At 44.0% G+C, this 22,980-nt stretch overlaps 1 protein-coding gene across 1 annotated transcript in view; it reads left to right on the top strand.

The window, feature by feature from the left end:
* The first annotated feature begins 752 nt into the window (after window positions 1-752).
* Window positions 753-22,980, top strand: part of ZC3H12D (zinc finger CCCH-type containing 12D) — a 43,975-nt gene continuing 21,747 nt past the window's right edge. Inside the window, exons 1-3 of the mRNA XM_088457630.1 lie at window positions 753-1,066; window positions 3,526-3,665; window positions 21,848-22,082. Coding sequence (XP_088313756.1) covers window positions 753-1,066; window positions 3,526-3,665; window positions 21,848-22,082 — 689 coding nt within the window. The remainder of the gene's footprint in view (window positions 1,067-3,525; window positions 3,666-21,847; window positions 22,083-22,980) is intronic.

Raw genomic sequence — 22,980 nt, 5'->3', positions numbered from 1 at the left:
CTGAAAAGCTGAGCTGTCCCATAAATATTTGTTAGCTATAGTGGTATCTGCTGTTTACAATGTAAATGTCAAATAGATCAATCATATAGCTGGTACCACGATTTAATAAATAGCTCTAGTCTTACAATTACCATTTTTCCAGTGAAAACTCACTGTAGTTAAGGTTTGATAAATAAGCCCAATAAGTAAGCAGAAGATGGATTTGTGATTTCTAAGACTTTGCTAGTGAGTGATAATATACAGTATATATATAAAAAAACATGGCCTGAATGTGTTATCCAGCTATGAATTGTGATTACAGTGAGCAATACAATGAGTAAGTGTGCTCTGCATGTGTCGTTACATATTATTGTTTTCACATTGCAGCAGACAGTAGTAAAAACTTTATTCTATGCCAGATCAGCAACAATGAGTAACAGAAAATCCCCTAGTTTAATATTATTTCCTGACATGCAGTAAAAAATAAAAACAGAATGAAAACATGTAATTGGTTCTCTGGTACTTACTGTTTCCAAGCTGCTATAACTTCCAATGTTCAGTTCTAACACCATAACATATCCTATTGTGAGCTAAACTACAGAATATCACAATTGAACTTGATCAAATTATTTGTAGAAATGTATTTGAAAACAGAATGACCCAGTCCTAGAAGATGGATTTCCAGCCTTGGTTGAAGCCAAAAATATCCATATATATCAGAAACTGTGACTGACAAGGATACAGGCAAATTGGTGGGAGTCCAACTCAACAACATGGATGAACAAAGTGGAAAGCTGGTTTTCTTTCAAAAGCTTGGTTACAATGAAGAGGATATAAAGAGGGTTTTAGAAAAGCTCGGAGAGAAAGCATTGGATAATGATATTTTGCAAGAACTTATAATAAAAGGAAAAGGATCCCATATGGAAAAAGCTATTGTGTCCCCCAAAATCTCCACATTAAGACTGGTGACTCGTGGGTGCAACGGCACAGAAGAACATGGACAGGGAAATAATAGAAAAGAGGAGTCAACTAATGCATCCAATAATTTAAGACCGATTGTCATAGATGGAAGTAACGTTGCAATGAGGTATGAGTTACAGTAATCTATCATTATGGAATATCTTAGTACATTACAATGTAGAGATGCACTTAAGAGATTCTAGAGATTTTAAGCATTTACTCATTTAAAAATGGAAACTAATATACATTTAAATATACTAAATAATACATATTTCTGCATTTTCTTTTAGTGTTGTATTCTGTCTGCTGATATTATATAGTGATGACAAGGGAATTAAACAGGAAGCTTAATGGTTAAAGCAGTTTCAGGTGTCTCTATGGTAGTCACTCTGTAATCATGTGATGCTTTAACAAAAACATAACTATCCTTTTGTCTTCATAGGTTTGGGTAGTGAGCTGGATAGTATTAGTTTATGTGCCTCATTCTAAAGGTACTAGGTTTAGTATTGTCAGAAATGGTTGCTCCAGGACAGCTTCTTTCTTGTGATTTGGAAATATGGAGGATACATCGAGGATAAAAGTGGAGTGCGCCGAAAGTAAGGTTTAATAGAACATTAAAATATTTTAATATCAATCTTATATTCCTAAAAACTCAGTCTATTTGAGTTTGGCACCCCAAACTCCAAACTGCATCCATTTGGAGTTTGGAATTAGGAAACTGTACCTGGTTTTAACTGAGGGATAAGTTTCACAAAATTAGCTTAAAAAGAGGAAAAAGAAAGTAAAAAGAGGAAAAAGAAAGTAAAAAGCAACTCATTAGTGAAGCATTATGTAAACTTAAGATTAAAACACTTCAAGATGACATAAATTACTCTGTACAATTTTTATTAAAGAAAACAGTTTTTTCAATAGGGACTATTTTAATAATATTGGAAGTATCTGAATAATTATTAAAGAAATCCTAATGTTTATCCTAGAGGTTTCTATAGTGTAGTGAGGTGTGGTGAGGTAAATGGCTGGGGAGGCACTGGCTAGTATCAGAGCCAGATTTACATATACATATATGAACCCGTGGGCTCATGTGGGCATTATACAGATGTGCAGCAGTATATAGTGCTGGAAATTTGGTGTGTTTTGATCAGGGACGTGCAGAAAAGGTATACAGGGGAGGCAGTGCCTCACATGTCATATACTTTTTACTCCAGAGTTTTGACTATAAAAATTATTAGAATAATTCAAAGAAGATATTTATCATATTTTCTTTGATTTATTCATATAATTTTTATAGTCAAAACTTTGGAGTATACCTAAGTATGACAGGAAAGGCTCTGCCTCACCTGCCCGCACATCACTGTATGTTTGCCCATATATTACACAACTTTAATAGAATACCAAACTTATAGATTAACCTTTGAGAAAAAAAGTCAAATCATATTTATAGTTATCATTAAGGATTTTAAATGACAAAGCCCATGGTATTCCACCACATGAGCATTATGTGGGGCATGTAAATGTATGTGGCAGTCTTTATGAATATGATAGATATGGGGTTATATAATATGCTAAACAATCAGCTCCGTCTATACATTGTGTGTTGCACACCTTTGCTACTATAGCACAAATGTAAAGCATATATTTTTTTAATGAACCATACAACATGTTTGCGTGGTGCACTTAGGAAATACTTGTGGGCAGTATTGCAGACTTGTTTTTTCCACCTATAATGCAGTACCTGGTACTTTCTTAGTCACAAAATTACATGTTTTCATCAATACAGCTTTGTCATAAGTATGGATCACTATGCATGTAAGGACCAAAACAGAGTTGAACTCAAGTAAGCCATAAATGCTCCCATATTGTGCACAATCGATGTGTATATTCATCCGTGTGCTGAGTTGTAGGCATCTCTGTATCCAGACCAAGCCTATCCAATCTTGATTTGATAGCAGTCATGGGCCCCATAGCAGCTGCACCCCTTGCACCTATGGTAGTTACACCCATGGCACTTGCCTTATCCTTGGTGCAAGAGATCCATCTGAAAACAGGCGCAACTGCACTTCCACATAACTCCGCATAACCAACCATTCTGTTGGCATACCCTCACAAAACGCCCCATTACTTTAGCCACAAGTGGAGATACAACTGAACTGCTTATGGCTCTGAACTGCGCATAGTTGCATACTCAGTGTAAAAATACGCAAACTCTTTTGACATTGTTCAATTCTATATCAGCCCCGTAATCTGCAAAATGATCCATGTTGACTAAAAGCTATTTGGTACCTAAGGAAGCCCCAGTTGTTTCCATGATGGTCCTTCTTGTATACAATAGGTAAAGCTATGGTTACAAATCAGGTGCCCCATAATATTTAAAATAAAAAATATCAAATGATAAATACAGTGCTAGTAATATTTAATTTATAACATCCTGGTTCATAGTGCTCTCTTATGTTGTGGGCTTTGAGCAAATGACTGTCAGATGTTGCTATTACATGCAATTTTATTTGTTGCCCATGCCTTACTGGCATAACAAATAAATGGACATAAATTAGGCCTAAAGAATAATGAAGTTATCCATCTTTCTTACAGTCATGGATGCAAGAAACTGTTCTCATGCAGAGGTATAGAACTTGCAGTTGACTGGTTTAGAAGACGAGGGCATAAATACATAAAGGTGTTTGTACCTTCATGGAGGAAGGAACAGTCGAGAAATGAGACCCCAATATCAGGTACGAAAGCATTAAAAACACAGAAAGGGAACATAAGATATTCTCCATCGATGGAACAATCTTAATGGTAGTGGTCTTGCCTGCAAAACGCAATCTAGCAAATACAATTACGGCAGAAATCTTATTAAAAAGCATATTATTAATATATATATATATAGGTATTTTATTGTGGTTGTTATATAGATTGTCTTGAAAAAGGTGCATATCGGGCACCAAAACGTCGACCATTTATTTGATATAATACAAGCTTTTGAAGACAAGTCCCAGAATGCTGTCCTTGTGTACTATATATATATATATATATATATATATATATATATATATTGTGATAAGGTCAGGGTAGCGGGTCCCTCTCCGTGGGTAGATGGACACACCTTACACACAGAAGCCAGGAAACAGCACTCCAGTCATGGATTTTCATGCAAGCTGGACGGTGCCAGTTTTTATTGTGCAATTTCAACAATTTTATAAACAAAACATAAAATAAAACCTAGCTCGGCTGGGCACTAACTAGACAGCAAGTTCCCTATCTAACAGAACACTAAACAAAATCCCTGCCCACAGTACCTTCTGGTTTACAGCCAACAGTGTCTCAGAGCAAGCTAACCTGCGGCCTGCTCTCCCAGGTATGAGACACTCAGCTACAACTGAACACAGCTTAAATCAGCCAGTTCCAGGTGTAATCCCTAATGAGCCTGCTACCAGGCTGAAAGGCCCAAAACCTGGAGTGGCCTGTGGATGGAGCCCTCCCTCTCCTCACATCCACACCCCCAGGACCCAAACTGGCTTTTCCAAAAGCCAATACTCTGGTCTGTTTACAAAACAGACTTCTCCTGGGGTTTTTTAGAACACATAGGCCAAAACCCTAGGACAAACATACGTGCCATTGACCACTTTACCAGTGCTTCTATCACATATCCCCCCTTTGTTTTGACTTGTGGGGCGGAACAATTGCAGCCCCCAAACAATGGACACGTGACAAAGCATCTGCATTGGACAACTGGGTTCCAGAAATTTAAAGGTTTGTAATGGCAAGAACCATCTCATTATTCTCGCAGTACTGTCCTTGTTTTCCCATATCCACTTCAGAAGCGCATGGTCAGTGATCAATCTGAACTTCCTTCCCACCAAGAAGTACCTGAGAGTCTCTAACACCCACTTTATGGCCAATGCTTCTTTCTCGACTAGCAAAGTTTCTTTCATGTACATTTAATTTCCAGCTTAAGAAGAAAATCATCTGACATATCGTTTTGTACAACAAACTCTCTGTCAAAATCAGGGGTAATCAGAACTGGTTGGGTACATAACGCTATTTTTTAACTCCTGGAAAGCCTTCTCTGCTTCAGGACCCCATTCCACCATGACTTTCTGTTTGCCTTTGGTAAGGTCAATCAGTGGGACTGCAATGGTGGCAAAATTTGGTATAAACCTCCTATAATACCCAGTGATCCCTAAGAAGGCTCTCACCTGCTTCTTATTCAGGGGTCGTGGCCAGTTTTGTATTGCCTCGATCTTATTGAGCTGTGGCTTTATCAAACCTCTGCCAATGGTGTACCCTTTACTTCTTCCATCCCCAGACAACACTTTTTTTGGTTGGCTGTCAAACCTGCCTTATAGATGGAGTCCAACACTGCTTGTACTCTGGGCAAGTGAGACTGCCAATCAGGACTATGAATGACCACATCATGCAGATATGCAGCAGCATACTGTCTATGGGGCCTTAAAAACCTATCCATCATTCTTTGAAAGGTAGCAGGTGCCTCATGTAGCCCAAAGGGCAACATCTTGTATTGAGACAACTGTCTTTTCTTTGGCGTTCTCAGTTAACGGCACTTGCCAATACCCTTTGGTTAAGTCAAGAGTAGTTAAATATCTGGCTGTCCCTAGCCTTTCAATTAGTTCGTCCACCCTAGGCATAGGGTAGGCATCGAACTTTGACACACTGTTCAATTTCCGGAAGTCATTGCAGAAACGCACACTCCCGTCGGGTTTTGGAATGAGCACAATGGGACTTGACCACTCACTATGCCCTACTTCAATTACACCCAACGCTAACATTTTATTAATTTCCTTCGATGCTGACTTTCTTTGGGTTTCTGGTAACCTATAGGGCTTTAGGTTAACCTTAACCCCTGGGTCAGTGATTATGTCATGTTTAATGACTGTGGTTTTCCCTGGTAGGTCAGAAAACAGCACCCTATTTCTGATCAGAAATTCCTTAACTTCCTGCTGTTGACTAGTTGACAGGGTTTTTGCCACTGTCACTTCGGGTACCATGGGCCCAGGGTTTACTGGAGGGGCTCAGATGGCTGACAGTGCTGCTCTATCCTTCCAGGGTTTTATAAGATTTACATGGTATATCTGTACTGGCTTTCTTTTCCCCGGCTGGTAAACTTTATAATTGACCTGACCCACTTTTTCTAAGATTTCAAAGGGTCCTTGCCATTTAGCCAAAAGTTTACTTTCTACTGTGGAAACCAACACTAACACTCTGTCCCCAAGAGCAAAGTTGCGTAAGCGAGCATTGCGGCTGTATACCCTCTGCTGTGCCTGTTGGGCCTGTTCCAAGTGCTCTCTTACTATCGGCACAACAGCAGCAATTCTTTCTTGCATTTGACAAACATGCTCAATAACTTTTATACAGACTGGACTGCCCCTCCCATGTCTCTTTGGCAATGTCAAGTAATCCCCTTGGACGTCTCCCGTACAATAAATCAAAAGGGGAACACCCTGTGGAGGATTGGGGAACCTCTCTTATGGCCAACAGCAAATAAGGTAACAAGTAATCCCAATCTCTACCATCTTTGTCCACTACTTTCCTTAGCATGTGTTTTAAAGTTTTATTAAATCTCTCCACTAACCCATTGGTCTGGGGATGGTACACAGAGGTTCTTAACTGGTCAATTTTAAACAGGCGGCATAACTCCTTCATGATTTTTTACATAAATGGGGTACCTTGGTCAGTCAGGATCTCCTTAGGTATACCCAACCTGTTAAAGACTTGGACTAATTCTCTAGCAATGGTCTTGGTTGACATATTGCATAATGGTATCGCTTCTGGGTACCTGGTAGCATAATCCATTATCACCAGAATATATTGATGGCCCGGGCAGATTTCATTAATGGCCCAACCAAATCCATAGCTATTCTTTCAAACGGAACCTCAATAATGGGTAATGGAAGCAGGGGACTTTTGAAATGTGGCCTTGGAGCATGATACTGACATTCAGGGCAGGATGCACAATAGTCAGATATCTGTTTATGGACCCCGGGCCAAAAAACCTCTGCACAATTCGCTCAGTGGTTTTCTCTAGGTGGCCTGCCATTATACAATCATGGGCCAGATCTAACATTGTTCTTCTGTATGCTTTGGGTACTATTAATTGTTCCACAATATCTTCCCCCTTCTTAGTCACCTGATACAACAAATCCTGACATACTGCCATGTGAGCATATGACAAAGGACTATCGGGGTCTATGGGTTTACCATTGATCACCTTGACATTCTCCCTGGCTTTTACCAGAGTAGGGTCATTTAACTGCTCCACGGCAAAGACCTCTCTTCTGACCTCTAAATCAGGCAGATGATCAACTGGCTCAACAACACTACCCACCTCAGTGGGAGGCACATCACTTGACGAGCCACAATCACACTCCGCATTCTCTTCTTCGCCAATCATACTAGAAAAAGGGAACATCTCTGACTCTGCTACTAAGCCAGTAACCCTCTCAAATGAGTCAGGGCGATTTACCTCTGTGCAAAATCGGCTTTCCCATAACTTCCAGAAGTGAGCAAAGTCTCTCCCCAATATTGCATCGTACATTAAGCCATGTACTAAACCCACACAGACTATCGTGGAAACACATAATGTCTCAATGTTCACTTCTGCAGTAACATAATAGCGAGTGTCCCCATGTATGCAGGTCACACCACCAGTTTTCCCCTTACACTTCAAGGGGTTCACCAGCTCCGCTTTCACAAGTGTCACCAGGCTACCAGAATCTAACAGAGCCTCTACACGGTTGCCTTCTACAGTAAGTACACACATGTACTTATCAGTCTCAGCCCGGCGGTCGGCAGTACAGGCTGGCTGTCACGCTTGGCGCTGGGGGAGTGGAAACTCTGGGTCCAGGTTGCAGGAGGAAACGAAGGCAGGGGGCCTGGATATATGTTCTCCTCATCCACAGCTCTCGAGTGTTGATGAGACCTGGGCAATGGTGCGGAGTCTAACCCACAGGATGGTGTTCGCCAGTGACCCCTCCAATCGGGATTTGGGCTTAGCTGCACCCTGTGAGCAGGTCGCGGTCCTTTGACCAGGTATCCGAGCTCAGTGGGAATTGGAGACACAAATAACCGTGGCCCTAATAAGAGATGCCTAAGGTTTAAGGCACTGTGGAGTGATCCACAAACAACGTAAAGAAGTCTGGAAATACTGTAGCACAAAGTTCACTAGTGACACGTTTAGCACACAGGCAGATATGGTAATTCACTGTTGTATGAAGTTCACTAGAGGCTCGTTTAGCACACAGGCAGATGGTAATTAACTGTTGCACCTGGTTCACTAGAGACTTGTTTAGCACACAGGCAGATGGTAATACACTGTTGCATGAAGTTCACTAGAGACACGTTTAGCACACAGGCAGATGGTAATTCACTGTTGCACAAGGTTCACTAGAGACACATTTTAGCACACAGGCAGATGGTAATTCACTGTTGCACAAGGTTCACTAGAGACACGTTTAGCACACAGGCAGATGGTAATACACTGTTGCAAGAAGTTCACTAGAGATACGTTTAGCACACAGGCAGATGGTAACTCACTGTTGCACAGGGATCACAGTAATGTCTTGGCACACAGGCAGAGATGGAACACACTGTAGAGGAAATAGAATGCCAGGAACCTGGACCGGAACTCAACTAGGGACTAGGAGACAACCGTTGTTCAGGCAGTTTGCAGAAAGGTGGAAGCAGGCTATATACCCCTCAGAACCCTTTGATAGGTGCACAGCGATCAGCTGACGCTCACCTATCCCAGGCCAGAAGTACAGTCACATGGACCGACTGACATGGCGGCGCCCATGCCGGGAACCCCGAGTCCAGACACCGGACCGCACGCAGTCCCCTACGCATGGGGAGAATGCTCAGCGTCCTCTCAGCCGCCGCGCCAGCTGCCCGACCGCCCGGGAGATCAAAGGAAGCCGGCGAGGAGGTAAGGCCGCGCTGATCCCCAGCAGAGCCCTGACAGTACCCCCCCCTTTCAGGGTGGGCACCGAACACCCCATAGGCTTATTTGGAAATTTCCTATGGAAGTCTCGGACCAACCGTGGAGCATGCACATCGGAAGCCTTGACCCAAGCCCTTTCTTCGGGACCATAGCCCCTCCAATCGATGAGGTATTGAAGAGTATTAAACTTAAGGCATGAATCCAAGATCTTCTCCACTTCAAACTCAGCACCCTGTAGAGTCTGTACTTGAGGCAATTTGGGAGGAACAATTTGAAATCGATTGAGCACCAGAGGACGTAAAAGAGAAATATGGACTGAATTGCAGATTTTCATTTGTGGAGGAAGTTCCAACTTATACACTACTGGATTGATTATCTTAATGATGCGATAGGGGCCAATAAAGCGTGGAGCAAGTTTCATCGTGGGTACCTTCAAACAAATGTTCTTGGAAGATAACCAAACCCTATCCCCAACTTTTAAAAAGGGAACAGCCAAACGTTTCCTATCGGCAAATCTCTTATAATTCTTTGAGGATTCTACCAAGGAATGGTGAATCTTATTCCACAGGGTTGAAAATTACTCAATCTCCTTGACTGCTGCCGGAACTTCTACCGCTGGAAGATGTTCGAAGTCAGGGACTCGGGGATGTCTACCGAAGACAGTGAAGAAGGGTGTGGACTTGGATGATGAATGATACTTAAAATTGTGAGAAAATTCTGCCCATGGTAGAAGGTCCACCCAATCATCCTGAGAAGATGATACAAAAAGCCTGATGAAGGTCTCAAGTTCTTGATTAACCCTTTCGGTTTGACCATTCGTCTGAGGGTGGTATGCTGAAGAAAATTTTCATTTAACTCCACATGTATTGCACAGGGCTCTCCAAAATTTGGCCATGAATTGGACCCCACGATCAGAGATTATCTCCTTAGGGAGACCGTGTAATCTGAAGATATCCCGGATGAATATTTAGCCAATTGAGGAGCCGATGGAAGACCAACCAGAGGAACAAAATGTGCCATTTTTGAGAAGCGATCCATGACCACCCATACCGTATTGTGTCCCTTGCATCGAGGTAGCTCGGAAATGAAGTCCATAGAGATATGAGTCCATGGGGCAACTGGAACCGGTAATGGGCGTAATGGACCCATCACCCTCCTGCGAGGTGTCTTATGCTGCGCACATTTAATACAGGACAGGACAAATTCTCTGACATCTCCCTTCATGGTGGGCCACCAGTAGGAACGTAGTAGGAATTGATACGTTTTAGTGATTCCTGTATGACCAGAAAATAACAAAGCGTGAGCCCATGTCAACAGTTTTTTACGTAAACTGGGAATAACAAAAAATTTTCCCGGAGGCGGAGAGGATATCTGTGTAGGAGCGAAAACAATTGGATCAAGAATTGGACGGATCTGCGGATGGTCCTCTTCCTCTACCATAGTCATAAAAGAACGGGAGAGAGCATCCGCTTTTTTGTTTAAAATGCCTGGGCGAAATTGAAGCCTTAGATTGAACTTGGAAAAAAAAAGAGACCATCGGGCCTGCCTGGCATTCAATCTATGAGCAGTTTGTAGATAAGTTAGGTTCTTATGGTCTGTAATGACCGTAACTGGAAGTCTAGCTCCTTCCAGAAGATAACGCCATTCCTCTAGTGCCAAGCGTATAGCTAATAGTTCCTGATCTCCAATAATATAATTTTTCTCTGCGGGAGAGAATTTCCGGGAGAAGAATCCGCAGGGGTGGATCTTCCCATCTTCAGCGATCTGAGACAATACGGCCCCAATTCCAACAGAGGATGCGTCCACTTCTACCGTAAATGGTTGATCCAGCTGAGGCTGGCGGAGAATTGGGGCTGTGGAAAATGCCATTTTTAATTTTTTAAAAGCTTGTATTGCTGGATCAGGCCAAGAGGATGGGCTGGCTCCCTTCCTTGTGAGAGAAGTGATAGGAGAGACCAATGTGGAGAAATGTGGAATGAACCTCCTATATTAATTTGCAAAACCCAAGAAACGTTGAGTAGCTTTCAACGAAGTAGGCTGAGGCCAATCGGCAATAGCTTTCAGTTTATCAGGGTCCATTTGAAGAATTTTTCCAGAGATTATATGCCCCAGGAAGGGTACCGAGGTTTGATTAAAGAGGCATTTTGACAACTTTCCAAAGAGACGATGATTTCGGAGACGAGACAACACTTCTAGTACATGCCGATGATGGTCTTGTAAGTTTGTAGAAAGAATTAAAATATCATTGAGATAAACTACCAAAAATTTATAGAGAATGTCCCGAAAAATCTCGTTGACATAGCCTTGAAATACAGCTGGCGCGTTACAGAGTCCAAAAGGCATTACCAGGTACTCGAAGTGTCCATCCCTAGTATTAAAAGTGGTTTTCCACTCATCCCCTGCCTTTATCCGAATTAAATTGTAGGCCCCGCGTAAGTCTAATTTGGTGAAAAACTGAGCTCCCCAAACCTTGTCGAAAAGTTCGGAAATCAGGGGTAGTGGATACCGATTCTTTATCGTTATTTGGTTTAGGCCCCGATAATCTATACAAGGGCGGAGCCCTCCGTCCTTTTTCCCTACGAAGAAGAACCCTGCTCCAGCAGGAGAGGATGACGGCCGGATAAATCCTTTAGCAAGGTTGTCCTTAATGTACTCTGCCATAGCGGTAGTCTCAGGAACAGATAAACACGGCCACGAGGAGGGGTCTTCCCCGGAAGCAGGTCAATAGCACAATCCCATGGTCGATGTGGAGGGAGTTTATCTGCCGCTTGTTCGCAGAATACATCAGCGAACTCCTGGTAGGGTTCTGGTAAATTGGAGTGAGAGGGACCCACAGAGATAGAGGGTGGAGAGAACATCTCGGATGGACAGGTAACTGTGGTTAACTTACGCAAAGGAACCACCTTAATCAAACACTTCTGTAAACAACTTGATCCCCAGGACAAAATTTGCATCTTATTCCAATTGAACACAGGGTTGTGCTTTTTTAACCAGGGTAGCCCCAACACCAGCTCATAGGGAGATTTAGGTAACACAAATAATTCCAGCCATTCCTGATGAAGACATCCAATCTTGATGGATACTGGATGGGAGAGAGAAGAAAGAGATTCTCCTAGCACTGTTTTACCATCTAAGCCGGAGAGTACTAGTTTATTGGGTAATGGAACGACAGGAATACCTAGAGTCCGAACGAGAGTATCTGAAATGAAATTGCCTGCTGCTCCGGAATCAATTAGAGCTTTAACCCTCTTTGTCCTGGACCCATGGGAAAGCGACACTGGTAGAAGACTGTCTGTTATTTGGGATGACTTGGGCATAACCCCTAACTGAATGCTCCCTACTTCAGTCAGGGTCTCGCATTTCCCGCAAGCAGAGGACAATTCTTCAAAATGTGGTCGGGAGCAGCACAATAAATACATAATTTATTTTGGAAACGCCTGTTGCGTTCTACAGCTGTAAGCTTGGACTTATTGACCTGCATGGGTTCTTCTTCACTACTAGGAGAGAGAGAAGACTGGTTCACAGGAGGAGTACGGACCTGAAAGTGTTCCCCTCTGCCTCTACTAGCCCAGCATTCCCGATGGCGAAGGTCGATCTTGATGCAGAGGGAGATGACATCAGCAAAGGACTCCGGTAAATCTCTGGAGGCCAACTCGTCCTTCATCCTTTCTGATAGTCCATGGAGGAAGGATGCCTTGAGAGCTTCCTCATTCCACTTTAGCTCAGATGCCAGAGTTTGAAACTGAACTACATACTGACCAACAGATCGGGTCCCCTGGCGCACACGAAGCAAATCGGATGAGGCTGAAGTGGAACGGCCTGGTTCATCAAAAATCCTTTTAAATGCTGAAACAAATCCTTCATAATTTGACACAATGGGGTCAGCTCGTTCCCACAGGGGAGAGACCCAGTCCAGAGCAGCCCCGGTCAACAGGGAAATAACATATGCCACCTTTGCTCGAGAGGTGGGGAAATTCTGGGGGAGACATTCAAATTGGATCTCGCATTGGTTAATAAACCCTCGGCACCGCCTGGGATTACCATCAAATATCTCCGGGGTTGCCAACTGGAGACGAGATTTAGATCCCGAAGCCCCTTGAGGCAAAACAAGTGGAGGGGGTGCAGCGGCTGCAGCTGGTGGTACCGGGAGAATAGATGCCAATGTAGTTTGGATCGAGACCAGCTGTCTAGAGAGCTCCTGCAGGTACTGGGCCACTTGCTGTTGGGCTGCCTCCTAGTTATCCATCCGAGAGGCCAGGTCCTGAAGGGACCCTGTACCTTGGGACCCAGCAGCTTCCATTGTGCGGCCTGAACAAACTGTCACGCTTGGCGCTGGGGGAGTGGAAACTCTGGGTCCGGGTTGCGGGAGGAAACGAAGGCGGGGGGCCTGGATATATGTTCTCCTCATCCACAGCTCTCGAGTGTTGACGAGACCTGGGCAATGGTGCGGAGTCTAACCCACAGGATGGTGTTCGCCAGTGACCCCTCCAATCGGGATTTGGGCTTAGCTGCGACCTGTGAGCAGGTCGCGGTCCTTTGACCAGGTACCCGAGCTCAGTGGGAATTGGAGACACAAATAACCGTGGCCCTAATAAGAGATGCCTAAGGTTTAAGGCACTGTGGAGTGATCCACAAACAACGTAAAGAAGTCTGGCAATACTGTAGCACAAAGTTCACTAGTGACACGTTTAGCACACAGGCAGATATGGTAATTCACTGTTGTATGAAGTTCACTAGAGGCTCGTTTAGCACACAGGCAGATGGTAATTAACTGTTGCACCTGGTTCACTAGAGACTTGTTTAGCACACAGGCAGATGGTAATACACTGTTGCATGAAGTTCACTAGAGACACGTTTAGCACATAGGCAGATGGTAATTCACTGTTGCACAAGGTTCACTAGAGACACGTTTTAGCACACAGGCAGATAGTAATTCACTGTTGCACAAGGTTCACTAGAGACACGTTTAGCACACAGGCAGATGGTAATACACTGTTGCAAGAAGTCCACTAGAGATACATTTAGCACACAGGCAGATGGTAACTCACTGTTGCACAGGGATCACAGTAACGTCTTGGCACACAGGCAGAGATGGAACACACTGTAGAGGAAATAGAACGCCAGGAACCTGGACCGGAACTCAACTAGGGACTAGGAGACAACCGTTGTTCAGGCAGTTTGCAGAAAGGTGGAAGCAGGCTATATACCCCACAGAACCCTTTGATAGGTGTACAGCGATCAGCTGACGCTCACCTATCCCAGGCCAGAAGTACAGTCACATGGGCCGACTGACATGGCGGCGCCCATGCCTGGAACCCCGAGTCCAGACACCGGACCGCCCGCAGTCCCCTACGCACGGGGAGAATGCTCAGCGTCCTCTCAGCCGCCGCGCCAGCTGCCCGACCGCCCGGGAGATCAAAGGAAGCCGGCGAGGAGGTAAGGCCGCTCTGATCCCCGGCAGAGCCCTTACACTGGCTTTGCAAAGAAAGACCCCTGCAGTATACAAGAGCAGTATCACATTGCGTAGGTTCAGAGATAAGTGGACAATAAGCTGCAATATGGCCGAAGCCACCACATTGGAATCACTGAATCACATTATAATCTAGTCTTTTACGAGGAAGGAACCTTCCTGGCCTGGCTGGCCTGTCTCCAGGTTCCTCACCCTCAGTTTTGGGTACATTCCATCGCCCAGCACCCTTCTCCCCTGCAACAGTCTTACCAGTGCCGATGGGAGTGCGCCGATGCACCATCAGGGCTCGGTGGGGCACACTCATCAGCTCCTCAGCCGCTACGTACCTCTCCACCAGTTTGACTAGCTGGTCTGTGGACTTAGGGTCTGCATGGCTCACCCACTTGCGCAGAGACACAGGTAGCGATCGCAGATACCGGTCCATCACGACTCTTTCCACAATCTGTGGTCCTGTCAGCATCTCAGGCTGCAGCCATTTTGTGGTTAGATGGACGAAGTCATGCATCTGTGAGCATGGAGGTTTTTCCATTTGGAACTCCCAGCGGTGGACTCGTTGGGCCCGAACAAATGAGGTGACTCCCAAGCGGGTTAGTATCTCCTGTTTTAACTTTGCATAGTCCTTGGCATCATCCAGACATAAATCATAGTAGGCCTTTTGTGGTTCTCCAGACAGGAAGACTTGCCCACTGCTCTTTAGGTCACTGCTCTATTTTGGCAGTTCTTTGAAAGGCCGTAAGGTATGCCTCCACATCATCACACTGGGTCATCTTTTGCAGAAAGTGACTGGCCCGTATGGTGTGAGTGTTAGTAAGAAGAGCAGGGGAAACATATCCAGACCGGACTACAAGCTGTTGTACCACCTCTTTTATGGTCTGGCTGTTTTCCGCTATGGCCTGGCGGGTTTCCTCGATGGTCACTTGTTGTAGCCTCTGGGTTGCCTCCAAGGCCAATAGTTGCACCTGGGTGGATTCCTGCTGAGCTCTGGTAGCTTCCTGCTGAGCCCTGGCAGCTTCTTGCTGAATTTTGTTCATTTCCTGCTGAGCTGCCGTAGCTTGGAGCAAGGCCTTTACAACGTCCTTCATGTTGTCTTTAGCGGTCGGCTGAAAGCAGAACCTGGCCTCTCTGAGCATCTGCTGATGCCACCCTCATGGATTCCACAACTTCATGTCTGTCCCTTTAAATTTTAAAGGAAATTTTTTTTTTCTTGCTGCAATTTTAGTGTGTGATTGCCCGCATTCTCCACCAATTGTGATAAGGTCAGGGTAGCGGGTCCCCCTCTAGATGGACGCCACCTTACACACAGCAGCCAGGAAACAGCACTCCAGTCGTGGATTTTCGTGCAAGCTGGATGGTGCCAGTTTTTATTGTGCAATTTCAACAATCAAATAAACAAAACATAAAATGAACCCTAGCCCGGCTGGGCACTAACTAGACAGCAAGTGTCCTATCTAACAGAACACTAAACAAAATCCCTGTCCACAGTACCTTCTGGTTTACAGCCAACAGTGTCTCAGAGCAAGCTAAACTGCGGCCTGCTTTCCCAGGTATGAGACACTCAGCTACAACTGAATATATATATATATATTCTAAAAAAATCACTATGGCAAACTATAAAAAGCAGCTTGCTCAGTATCCTTTTCCTTTGGTTTATGTTTTCAGACTGCTAATAATGCTTTAAAAAAACAAAACATTGTAGTCCAGCAGCGCTGTATATTGGAATACAGGGCTGCTGGACTAACATTTTTTTTTTTTTGTATTTAATGGCAACTTGTTGAACTGTGCTCATGTTAGAAACAGCTGCGGTAATCAAGGAGTGCTCTGTGGAGAACTTAATAATACAGGTTCTTGCTAATAATGCTTGATTATGCTTCAGATTTTCCCTCAGATTTTCCAGTGTCATGAACTGCAATGTAGATATCCTCCAGAAACTGAAAAATATCCCTCAAGGTACTTCAATCCCCCTCTGGTATTAAGTGGTCCTTTCCTATGGCCTTCTCTTTCAGGGCATTCAGTGCCAGCTCCACTTTCAGGTCAATGAGTACCTGGTACAACTGTGCCATTCTTCCAGTCACTCCTTCCAATCCTGAAGAATAAAGTTCCGGCTGTCAAACCGAAGCACATGACCAAGGGCAGGGCCCATGTTGACCAAAGCATGGGTCATGGGTTGTTGTCATCAGACATGATACTGCTAAATACACATAAATGTAAGAGCTGGAAGGGTCCCTTAAGGGTACTTGTGTTCCAGTTGTTAATGCTCCGGAGGACAGTTTCTGAGATCGACCTGCCCAGAATGGCAAGGCAGAGGATATGATCAAGAATGTCTAGAAGAAAGGACAATGCATAAGTACGGTGCCATTTTCGGCCGCAATGCCCTATCAGTTCGATTTTCTACCCAGTAGTTAATATGGAACTAAGTGGAAATCATCATTGGCACTTTTGGGCTCAGTTGCCAAGTGTTAACCTATTGGTACTGAAGATGTGTGGTTTGGTTCTCAAGAAATCTGAATCCACCTGAATTTTCATGAATCCGGACAGATCCGAGTCGCGGTTCTAATCTCCTCAGGAGATCCGGATAAATCCGAATCGCAGTTCTGATATTCCAGCGATTCGGCATTCAGATTTTAAATCTGAATTTCGTGTTTTGGATTGCAAATATTACATGATTTTAGCTGTTTAATTTTTTTTTAAAATCTAGATCCAAAACACTTGAGGGTGGTTTTGCAAAACCAAAACACAAAGATGACTTCAGATCCATAACTAGCACACATCTCTAATTGGTACTGGTATACCAGATGGAAAACCGCAAGCCTTTACCAGGGTGTAAGTCACACTCAAGCCCAGAAGAGGAGAAAGACATCGAAGGACAATACGATCACTAAATGTTCTTGCCGGGTTTACTCTTGTCACTTTGATACGCTTGCTCTCTTACAGATACATGTAAGTAGACAAATACTACCGTGCATGACCCTAACTTAAAATAATACGTATCGCAGGGCTATGTAGCTTACTTACAATAAACAGGGCCCTCAACTCACAAGTCTAATGTAGTAAAATAAATAAATAACATAACCATGTCCATGTGGTGTGTAACCTTATCTTACAGCAACTCTTATAAATTTAACCTGCATGGACACAGACACAAGGCCTGATTCAGACCCATTCACTAAGCTGCGGAAGCTCTCTAGGGGCGATTATCGCACATTTGCGTCAATATATGCATGCGCAAACCAGTCTCTATGGCCGGGAATTGTGCGCTTGTAGTACACAGACTGGACGCTAATTTGAGTGACAGCGCCGTTTGTGGGTGGTAACAGGGGAAGGTGCTTGTGAACGGGGGAGTGGATGTGTGGACGCAGGCGTGTCTGGGTGTCTAAACAGCGTTTTAGGGGTGTGCATAATTAGCAAAGAAGCGTCATTGTACACGTCACTTAGTTGTTTATTAGCCAGCACTGATCGCAGTGCTTGCGGTGGGGTAGGGTCTACCTCAAGCGCTGCGTGCAGCTCCGATGGGTCTCGATGTTACTGATTAATCAGACACTTCCTGAAGATGACATGTGCTAAGTAAGAAAGGTGGGCAGCTTTATACCGGCGTGTGTTTGCTCTGCCATCGCTCTCTAAGGCATGGAGGGCGTCCTTCCACCAGACAGTGCGATCGTGGCATTTGCATACCCGGCCCCTTTTTGCTGCATAAGAGCGCAGCTTAGCGTCCGAGTCTGAATCAGGCCCACAGTAATAAAGTAAATCTCTAACAAACAGTGTATGAGTAACCACAGAAGAAAATTGAGTTACAATTGAGGGGCATGGCATAATAACCTGGGCCTAGTGACCATGTTCACTTAATGAGGGCATGGTCCTTCTGCCCGCCTATATCGTGTAACAGGGCGTAGTGCATGACAGCTCTGGTGGTCTAGGGGGATATATAAATAAGTACTGGTGGCCCCAGGCCACCTACCAGTACCACAGGGAGAGGCTGAGTGTGGAGCTTCTCACCACTGCAGGCCTCCCCAAGGCATTCAGCCTTGGCTTTCACCAACTGCCACCATCCTCAATGCTCAGGTGTCACTTCCGGGTCTTCAATTGTTGCCCACACAGTCTTCTACCTTTAGTGTGCAATATTATGGCCTCTTCCCCAGCTGTTTGTTGGAATATTTCTTCAAAAGAAGCTTCCACTTCTTTCTCCTCGGCTGAACTGAACTCTTTGCTACTGCGGCATCTGATATAAGATGCCACTGTAGGGGGAAGCTATGACGCAGCAAGCCGCAATTGTCTCCCTGTGAAAGCTTGTGATCGCCTGATCAGCTGTGAGCTGCAATTGACTTCGGGTTGAAGTCAAATTCAAAACAGTGAGCGCTCATTGGTGGAGCTTGAATCTCACCAGATTCAACCTCCACCATGCTGAAGAATCCTGCAACATCACTGCCCAACAAAGATCCAGCGCTGACCTCCTAACCTACAGATTCTCAGATATACTTGAACTGCAATTGGCTCATGGCTGGCGCCAAATTCAAAACAGCGAGTGCCTATTGGTGCAGCTTGAATCTCTCCAGATTCAAACTCAACAAAGCTAAGGAATCCTGCAACGTCATCGCCTGACAATATCCAGCATTGGCCTCCTAATCCACGGATTTTTGGATGTCCCTCATCATTTCCTGGGGCAGGTGAGTGTTGTCTTCAGCCATACTCACCTACCTCATCACACAATACATGGTCACATGATGTAGTGAGCAGAAGGGATGTGAAATAAGCACTGTTTTCACTCTGACATCCGCTCAGATCTGTCTGAGCCTGCATCTGTGTAATGAAATTCAAATGTTATACCCACAGACACAAGAACAGTAAGAAATGAAAAAAAACAACAACAAAAAACATAAAACAAAATAAGACACTCCACAAAACTTCTTGTGTATTAAAAACGAGTAATATAGCAATGTCCTGGATGGTATTTTAGGGGGTGGCGTCCCACACCTCTAAAATTTAAGTTATTATGATTATGAGTCTCTTAGTTTGGCCTTAAGAAACACAGACAAGAATCCTTAGTTGCAATTCATAGTTAAAAAATTATAATATATATATATAAATATATATATATATATATATATCTATGAAGTCTTGATAGATTTTCGCTGGTTTTATATGAGAGGGGTACCTCTACGGATGTGAGCGGGGGAACTGTAAGTGTAACAGTATTGGGACTCCGGACTATGCTGCCCACCTAGGGGACAAGCAAACAGTGTGTAACCTATGTCTAGTTATCATCCTCTGTCTCACTAGAATGCAGCTGCAGCCTGGGGAGGGGATGTTCCTACCTTCAGGTCCCTATAGGGGACTCTCCGCCGGGCACTCCCTCCTCTAACAGAGTCTTACCTGCTGTTTCTTCTCCATATGTCCCGTTACCTGCTTCACTTTGTGTTCCTGTCCTCTCAGCCCATGGTAGTATCTAGATTCCTTTCGCAGAGAGGTCCCTGACATCATCAGCTACTGTCCAAGATCATTCCCTACAATCCACGTGGACATAGAGTGGGAAGATATTATCTTGCCCGAAGCGCGGCGAGCGAACAAGTTTCTTCTTTAGGTAGACTTTATGGGCATGAAACTGCACTTCCGCCCTCATTGCACGTCACTTTCAGGTCCCTAGCGCAAAGGGGAAATAAGCTCAACACTCAGCCCACGTTGGTGTTCTCTGCAGCCTCCGATGCTTTTCTGTTTTGCTCTTCCGGGTCCCGTTATATCAATAACGTGACCGCGTCTTCGCCGGCTGTCAGGGGTTAGAGAATAGAGCCTCCGATTGAATTTCTCGGGTTAGCCCAGAAAGTTCTATGTAAATGAAAATAACGAGAGTTCTTGGTATGCTCCTCCTATGCGTATCAGCCCGTCTGGGCCTTCGTCAGGGAGATTCTCCCTGACGATATTCCCATTTTCCACCATTTTATTCTAGGCTAGGGATAAGCTAAAAATATATTTCTGCAGTGAAACGTTGCTTTGCCCCTATCATGTTTGTTCAAACCTGGAAATTCCCTATCATTTGTGTTGTGCCTGTACTTGTCCCTAATTATACCCCAACCGCAACACAGAGCAGAATGAATTGACACCTTTGTTGTACCTGCTCCATTTTATAGCCTATATAATTCATGGAATGCATAATTTACAAATTACACAAAAAGAGCCCAGGCGCTTATTAGAGTTCTAAAACCTTACAATCTCCAATCGACTGAATGAGGTAGTCAGCCTCATAAGACGAACAAAATGAAAATGAAAGCCTACAAAATGAACAAAAGCAGTCGTGGAGATGAAAGAGTAACAATTAAGTATTCAAGTCAATACAATACAGATTAGGGGCCTGAATTATTTTTTATTTATAAAAGATAAATCACACATGTGGTCTAGCATGTACCACAATAAAAACGGGATAGTTACCCGATGTATAACAATACATATAATCACAGTAAAAACAACACTGATGATCTCAGAAAGAGATTATGATTGCATTGTTCCTCCAACAACACTAAATTGTGCATGTGTTGCTGTAATGATACAATCCCCTGATATTTAAAGGGCTGATATGGCAGGATATCTTAAAGCAGTAGTATGCGGGCTCCAGCACATTGCAAAAAATGAAGAGGGGGATATGTGCACCCCAGTACCTCCCCGTTACTGCGCTCAACCTCGACCAGCGGAGGGCAACTTAGTTGGTGTACGGAGGATTGTGGAAAAGTACTGTATGTATTGGGTGTACCTCCGTGCTGTCCTATCTGCTCCGGCAGAGTGAACGGACAATTCCCTGGGGCTCCCCAGAGCGTACATCGTGCTCCTGCTCTCCAGAACCAGCGCCGTCAGGTGTGGAATCAATCCCGATTGATTCCACACCTGACGGCGCTGGTTCTGGAGAGCAGAATTGTTTTTGTGGTACATGCTAGACCACATGTGTGATTTATCTTTTATAAATAAAAAATAATTTAGGTCCCTAATCTGGTGTATTGGCTTGAATACTTAATTGTTACCCTTTCATCTCCACGACTGCTTTTGATAACTTACAAATAATGCCGGAAGCAAAGCAGAACTGAAATACCTTATCACTGTATATATAAATAGAAATAAATAAATAAATATATATTTGGACCCCACCCTTCCTTATAAATCCTGCATTTCCAGGTGGGGGGGTGGTGGTGGTGGTGGTGGTGGTGTCCCTGTATATATCGGGTCCAGCAGCTCTGAAAGTGGCCTTTCAGTGAATGCAGTGTGTTTTGGTGCATAGAACAGGCTCCAATCAGCAAACTTCAGACTTTGAAACATATATGAGCTTGTTAGCAAACAATTTTAAAATTGCACACTCAGCGCTCACTAAACTGAAGTGACTTAAGTTGCAGGAACATACTCCACCGGCAGGGAACTTGGCTGTCAAGCTGCAACACCTCTTATTAATCTTGTGGGAAATAAAAAATACTCTTGTTTGTGTATAATTTTTTGTTTGTCTACCATATCTTTATTAGACCAGCACATACTTGATGAGCTGGAAAAGGAAACAATTGTAGTTTACACTCCGTCTCGAAAAATTAATGGCAGGAGGATTGTATGCTATGATGATCGTTATATTGTCAAATTGGCCTATGAGAAAGATGCCATCATCGTATCCAATGATAATTACCGTGACTTACAAAGTGAGAATGTTGAGTGGAAGAAGTTCATACAGAGAAGACTATTGATGTACTCCTTTGTGAATGATAGGTAGGTATAAACAGAATAACTACTTTTTAATAAACTTATAATTACAGGAATAAACAAAACCCAAAACAAATAGAGTATAATTGGCTAAAAAATGAAAGTGTATATTCAGGGGAATATAATCCACTTCTGGAATATTTTCCACTTTCTCATGTTAGTTGTTTTTTTTGCCTATGTCACCCATAGAGCTTATAGGTTGTATTAAGCCAGGGGTGGGGAACCTTTTTTCTGCCGATGGCCATTTAGATATAAAGAACATTATTCGCGGGCCTGGTGCAAGCCACGCCCACACTGTGTGACATCACATGGGGTGGGACCACAATTGCCGGTGATTACAGCAATGCCCGGAGCATTCTGAGGATGCTCTGGGGCGCTGTAAGACCGTGTGAAGCATCATAAGGACTCTCCAGGCAGCACTGCTGCATAGATTCTGGCTGCAGGGTGCCATTCTAGACCACCATGCTAGCCAGATGAGGCTAGCAGAAAAAACCTCAGAGGGCTAGACCAAATGATTCCGAGGGCCTTATACAGCCCCCGGGCCTGAGGTTCCCCATCCCGATATTAAGCTGTCTACACACTGATGGATATTGGTCAATCAATTGATCGACCAATATATCTGGTGCCCGTTGGCCAATGTGTATCATCTACAGATATATCTGCAGATAACTCAATCTGCAGATATATCTGCTAGTTGTGTACCCACCTTTAAACTCTATCTATTATCTGACCAGGGCAATAATCTGCTGCAGGGTAAATTTGACAGTTTTGGAAGTTGATAAACTACATTGATTGTACAGGAGATTAAAGAAAATCCAGAGCGCTATACAGTACTTGGAATTTAAGGACATTGCTTAGAAGACTATTGCTTACTTCATAGTTTGGGTTCCGTGAGACTATCAGT

This window comes from Taudactylus pleione, unplaced genomic scaffold (genome assembly GCF_031769625.1).
Source record: "Taudactylus pleione unplaced genomic scaffold, aTauple2 ptg000006l, whole genome shotgun sequence".
NCBI lineage: Eukaryota > Metazoa > Chordata > Amphibia > Anura > Myobatrachidae > Taudactylus > Taudactylus pleione.
The sequence above is the reverse complement of the archived record's forward strand: the minus strand, read 5'-3'. Positions and strand labels throughout refer to the sequence as shown.